Raw genomic sequence first — 6401 nt, forward strand, 5'->3', positions numbered from 1 at the left:
AGATAGACGATTGGCTTTATGGTTGGAAAGTTTCGATTTGAATTTATCATAAATGAAAGCATAAGCCGCAGATCTGTCCTTACAAGGCAAAGTAAGTGGGTGCCCCAAGTGAACAAATAAATTATCAATATTGGGTGCCGGAAAAATTCTCTTAATATTTTCTTTATCCTGCAAAGGAACATTGTTGCTAAAAAGAATTCCAGATTTATTCCAATTGGGAATTTGACCTCAATCATGGCAAAACTGATTTAAGATATTCGATATAGTTTGCGCCTCCTGCATATTAGCTTTGCCACAAATTATAAGATCGTCTGCAAACATCAACGAGTAAATAGAAGGGTAATCTAGTCCAAGAGAAATACCTGTGATGGTTGGCCTGTAGAGCATCTTGCAGCTTTAAAGAAAGTTCATTGACTGCAAGGACAAAGAGATACAGCGACAAAGGACAGCCTTGTCTAATACCTCTGGAGCTATTAAATTTCGCATAAGACTGGCCATTAATAATAACAGAGAAAGTCGGCGAGGATGCATGCGTACACAAGTTTTATGAAACATGAGCATTTTTGAGAATTGTTGTCTCATAGTAGTACTTGGTTGGCGGTCGCTGATACTCCCTCCGTCCAGAAATTACTTGTCACAGAAATGAATGTATCTAAAACTAAAAATACGTCTAGATACATCCATGTCTACGACAAGTAATTTGGGACAGAGGGAGTATCTTTTAAACACCTTTTGGCAGTAGTCTCTGGTGGTACTTGCACAATCATCCCATCGAAACGCATATGTGATTTTGGCCTCATGTCAATAACAGACAAGAGACCCATTTACAAGCATACAAAGCCATAATAGAACAAAGTCAGCGAAACAAAGCCATAATACAACACTGGCTTAACGATATTATTACAGATCCCTAAGCTCAGTCACCAGAGCGACCTTATTTTGGGGAGCTCTTCTAGGGGAAATGGCTAGTGTAACAGGTCCCCCAGGGTTCTAGTCTCCCATCTTCCATCCTACGACGAAATCTGCTCTAGTAATATCAGTTCTGGAGATGCTCCAGAATGAGACGATTTCCAGTGCAAGGCAAGTGTGCGTCCTGAAATAAATAGAAACATGCAAGAGTATTATTCTCTAGTATGATTCTAAACATTCGATACTTTACATGGTAAATACCAAAAGAGGAAACCTCAAGTAGCACTCTTTAGCCAGAACATTAAGCAGCTCTTACACACAGCATATATTTTTTTTGAAACGGAGGCAAAAGATTTGCCTCATCGATTAATTAAGAAGAGAGTTGCCCAGTTAATTAATGGAAAACCGGGCGAAAATCAATACAAACAAACCACATGCGGACTACTCCCAAAGTCTAAAACCCCGTGATCACACCGCCGACCCTACAGACATTGCCAACATGCAACAGACCCAAGCCCACACGCAGCTACATCGCAAAGGAATCCCCAAAAAGAAAACCATGGAAGTAGACAAAAGGCCCCCCAAAAACCACGAGATAAGCTAAACCGTGAGGACGGCCCAAAAGACCAAGGAGCAACCATTAAGCAGCTGTAGACGCCTTCCCTAAGGCATCACTCTTCTTGTTTTTGCTTTTGAGAGACTTCTCCACCTTCTTGATCTTGTCTTCATTAAACTTTCCAGTCAGGATGCACGCAACCGCCTTACCAGACCCAGGGCTAGCCGCCTCCAAGCTAGAGAGCAAGTTGCAAAGCTTTTTTGCAAAGAGAGCATCGGAACAAGGTGCCAACGCATCAGTCCCAACAACGTCTCCACCTGGGGGCACCACTTGCCCAATGGTCACAGGCGAGTGAGTGACCGCGGCATCCAAACCTGCACACACCACAAAGTCGGTCTGGCTAGACTCCAAGGGCGGTGGTGAGGGTGTCGTGGGCACCGCCAAAGCCCCTAGCAAGACCATCTCCTTCGGAATCGCCACCGAAAGAGGTGGAGTGGACTCCTCACATAGCACTGTCAACTCAGGCATAATTTGTAGAACTGGAGCCACATCCTCAACGATCACTTCACCTCCAACGTCAATCGACACCATAGAGCAGGGCCTAGCACGAGGAGAGAAACCTCCATAGAGGTCGACTTCCTCTCCATCTGCAGAACCAACTTGAAGCTCGGGGAGCAGAGACCCAATCGGCACAACCTGAAGTTTACCAAGAGCATCCTCCGCCCTTGCCAAGACACTCTCAACACGCACAAGACATTCGCGAAGCTCAATGCAAAGTAGCTCAGCCTGCTGCTCAAGGATGAGCTGTAATGACACATCAGCTTGGATGACGGATGCGGGCGGTGGAGCAACACATGGTTGCGGCGTAGTTTGGTCAACGGGTTGCTTCGCACGGCAAAAGCGAGCAATGTGGCCGAAACGGAGGCAATTTCTGCAACGGATTGGATCCCTGCAGGAGTGTGCTCGATGACCCCGACACAGACACCGAAAACATCTATCTCTCAACCATGCCGAAGGAGGCAGCCGTGCATTGAAGGAAGGGCGATGAAAAGCCGGAGGAGGCGTCGAACGACGCCCCTTGGAGACGAGCTGCCAGCCCCCCAACTCATCCCCGCGCGGAGCAGCCGCACAACAGTTGAGAACGGCAGGTGCCTCATTCTGACGAAAGCATCCACACCAATCCCTCCAACCAGGGCGCACGGGCGGGACGACACGGTCACCTCCAGCAACGACCTGCGGCGTAGTAGCAGTGGGCGCCGCATCCGAGGATGTCGTCGCCTTCCGCCCCCCAATGGTCGGGTCCGACCTGCGGGAAGCAAGGGCAGTCGCGGCCAGCGCAGCAGCGGTGGGCGGCGGAGCCGGAGAGTCCACAGTCCCAAGCTCGGGGGAGAGCGGGCGTGGCGGCGACGGAGACGGGATCTGAGGCAAAATAAAAACTTCATCATAAAAGAAACATCTATTTGTTTTGCGGCAATTACTTGGTCTTGTGGAGTACTAAGATTGTGCACTTAATCAACAATCATGAACAGGTGCTTCAGAAGGCGGTGTCGCTCATCATGCAATGCAAGGCTCTTCTCTCCGCTAAGTGGAGGAGGGCGGCAATGGTTATGATAGCTAGTATTCAAATTCTGGCATGTTCTGTGACGACTGGTGAAGTCGGGGATCGACAAGGCGTAAGGATAGCTTCCCTGTGGTTCCATCTCAGTGCACGATCTATGTAATATATCTTTTTTTTACCTGTGAAGCCATAGGGGAAGCCCCCTATGGTATATTTTATATTATCAGCAGCTAGGATATACAAGGGGGGGTTGAGGGTAGGTATCCTAAATGTTTACATGTTAGAGAAGCCAAAAAGAAAGGAAAACAAACAAAAGGCTAAACTTACAAAGCCCTCTCCAAATTGAAAAGTTCTCAACCAAGCCAAAAAAGGGTCTCTGTTCTTATCTTTCACCCTGAAGGAAATGAGGTGGAGGTTCTTCTTGAAAAGAACTTTCCAGTGAGCTAAAGAAGGCGGCTGCCCTTCAAAAATCCATTCCTCTGTCCCAGATGTTCCAAAGAGCAGCACTAATGACTTCAACAAACCAAGGCTTCTGAAACTGAGACCTAGCAAGCCTGATCGTCGCCAAAAAATTCAAATGAGCAGCTAAAGAGATATTGAGGTAGCTCCAACAAGCCCTGGAAAAAGCACAATTGAAAAACAAATGTGCCCTGCCTTCCCCAGTGGCCGAAGAGCACAAAACACCGTTAACTCTGGACTCAAGCCTTTCCATCATGTCCCTGGTGTTTAGTCGATCAACAAGGTGTTTAGTTGATCAACAAGTATGTGCAGAAACAGCACGGGTTATTATTATTTAGATTTATGGGAGGGCATCAGTAATGTACTGATATTTGTCAGTTGACCCCATAGAGCCAGCAAACTATCTAATTTTCAGCAAACCGGCGTGGAAGGAATAACAATAGAAAGATAAGGGCATGGGCAGATATTTAAATGAGCAACAGACTAAGTAATATGTACTACCTGTTATTCCCAGGTTCTTTTTCTTTGACGTCAAACTTCCCACTTCGTTCTCTTCACACACACATGAAACTTGAATTTCACAGTCATGTAACGTAATTTTTCTCAACATTTCCTTCCAAGACAAAGGTATAACATAGTACTCATGAAACATAAGTCCCTTTGACCTGCAGGAAGAAAGCAAACATGTGGTTAAGGCTATTAGAACAATACAAGTGGCACATGCCGCTGTCAGCGTGGTGGAAAGAAACCACATATGGAAGGAACCTACCACTCAAGATGGTGGCAATATGTTGTCAGATGATCAGCCAGGGTGAAGGGCCGCACAGAGGGCCGAACCCTCTCCTTCAGGTCATGTATGAGGGCATGCGTTGATGTCCGCTCGAATGTCCCGCTGCTTAGAGAATACACTACACCAGGGTCGAAGTTGGGCAGCGAGAAGTAGATGGAATTGCTGCTGATAGAAGGGAGTTTTGTGGCGGAGACACATAGGCATCGGTCTTTGCTAAGGAAGAGCGCCCGGTCACCTAGGCTACTCAACAGAGCCAGTCCTCTTTGGTTTATATTCACCAGGAAGAGGGCAAAAGCGAATGGCTGCCACCCCTTCTTGCTCTGGCTCCATCGTGTGGTCAAAGACATCGTGCGCGCTCGATGCCTCCAGAACGGCGGGTTGTCTAGCGTCATTTATATGTTCAATTCACCAGGAAGAGGGCAAAAGCGAATGGCTGCCACCCCTTCTTGCTCTGGCTAACACGACGATGCTGGACAGCAAGGAGCATGTATTCTCTGAATTCCACAAGGTAGTAGCAACAAAATGTAGGGCAACCAAACAAGCTGGGAATACGAGCAACCACTGGGTGCTGCGGGAACAGAGGGTACACCTGCACAATCTCCCATGTCCCCTTTCTGATGCCAAACAGTCTGCCTCGGAATGGTAAGGCAGTCCAAAGCTCAAGACCTTGGTGTATGACAGACCAATGTGGCTTCCCAGGTTCAGCGTAGACCACCACTGGCACAACCGAGAACCAGGCAACGACGGCAATCGAGGCATGGGACCGGCAGACTGCGGCTTTCATCCAAACCAAATGGTGGAAGATGGGCGCAAGGGGAGGGAGGTCAATGAAGACACGGGTGAATGGATGCAGGACACGGACAGCGGTGGTGCCCTTGTTGAGCAGGATGAGGAGGCCATCAGTGAAGCCGACGACCCGGTGGTTCTGGAGCTCGGACAGACGGGCATGGAGGCGCCTGCTGGTAGACGTGTGGAAGAGGGTGATCTCGCAGGCATCAGCTGGGCGTACGCCGTCGCCGTCACAGAGGGCGACCCAGCCGCGAGGACGGAAGCGGGTTTCCTGCAGCGTGAGATCGCAGGGGCTGGTGGTGAAGGCACGCCAGTGCGAGCACACAGCGCGGAAGCACATGTAATCCGTCACGTCCTCCGCCAGCAGTTGCTCGGCGATGATGCGGATGACGTCCGGAGGGAGGGAGGACCAGTCGGTAGCCTCGGAAGGCTCCCCGGCGGCCTCAGGGCGCTTGCGGTCGGTGAGAGCGGCAGAGGAGCAAGCTTCAGTCCTGCGCTCGCCATCGCTCCTGGTCTCCGCCGATGCAAAGACAAAAAGGTCGGGCCTTTCCCTGCGAAGCAATCTAAATATACTACTAGAATCCTTGTTGGAACTAGACTCGGATCCGTAAGAAACAGAATCAATTGCGCCCCTCCGTCCTCTCTTATGTAAGCACTCTACATCTAAGGGGCGGATCTATATGGCATGATGACGGGTCTGCACCGGCGCACTCGAAATTTGTGGAGGTCCTGGATGGCGAAAAATCTCATACCTCATAAACAAATCAAAGTCCAAGAGCGGACAGGACAGCAAGGAAATGGGAACGGCGGCGATGTTCGGCGACGCCGCACGAGGCGGGATTGTGCCGGGGGGAGAGGGCGGGGGGCGTTGATCCAAAGCTAAGAGCATCTCCAGCCGCCGCCACAGGCTTTCCCACGCGTTTTTGCCTCTCCGGCGTCAAAAGATCGGCCCAGTCGTGTCTCCAGTAGCCCGTTTTTCGCCGGTTTGAACCGAAACTGGCGTCGGCGGACCCGAGCCGAACTCGGCGCGCTGGGAGCGTCTGGGGGCGCTGGCACAAGCAAAAAGGGGCATGGGGCCATTCTGTCGGCGAGTCGAGAGCCTCTTCCCGCCGTTTCTTCCCGCTTTCCCCCACTTCTCTTTCATTCTCTCCATTCCTCCCGCCAACCTCCCTCCCGCTCGCCTCCCAGCCGGCCACCATGTCGCCGAAGAAGTATGTGATCCCCCGCGCCGTGACAACTGCGACCGTCATCGTCGCCCAGTCAAAGCAGAGGAAGCCGAGGGCGCCGCCCAAGCCACCGGCCATGCCAAACGCCGACTGGAGGACGAAAGTTCAGCGCCG

At 50.5% G+C, this 6401-nt stretch overlaps 1 protein-coding gene across 3 annotated transcripts; it reads right to left on the reverse strand.

Annotated features, from left to right (window-relative positions):
- Positions 1-752: 752 nt before the first annotated feature.
- On the reverse strand, positions 753-6021 carry LOC123128057 (uncharacterized). Of its 3 annotated transcripts, none has more exons than XM_044547967.1 (4): positions 5814-6021; positions 3984-4147; positions 2686-2884; positions 753-1093 (listed from the first exon to the last, which is right to left on the reverse strand). In XM_044547967.1, the coding sequence occupies exons 1-4, from the start codon at positions 5948-5950 to the stop codon at positions 991-993; spliced, it is 603 nt and encodes a 200-aa protein (XP_044403902.1). In that variant the 5' UTR covers positions 5951-6021; the 3' UTR covers positions 753-990. The 3 variants fall into 3 exon arrangements, with proteins under 3 accessions (XP_044403902.1, XP_044403900.1, XP_044403901.1); XM_044547965.1 differs by having other exon boundaries at positions 4252-6008; XM_044547966.1 differs by lacking the exons at positions 753-1093; positions 2686-2884 and adding an exon at positions 2896-3577 and having other exon boundaries at positions 4252-6009.
- Between the last annotated feature and the right edge of the window lie 380 nt (positions 6022-6401).

Source organism: Triticum aestivum, chromosome 6A (genome assembly GCF_018294505.1).
Source record: "Triticum aestivum cultivar Chinese Spring chromosome 6A, IWGSC CS RefSeq v2.1, whole genome shotgun sequence".
In the NCBI taxonomy this organism is placed as follows: Eukaryota; Viridiplantae; Streptophyta; class Magnoliopsida; order Poales; family Poaceae; genus Triticum; species Triticum aestivum.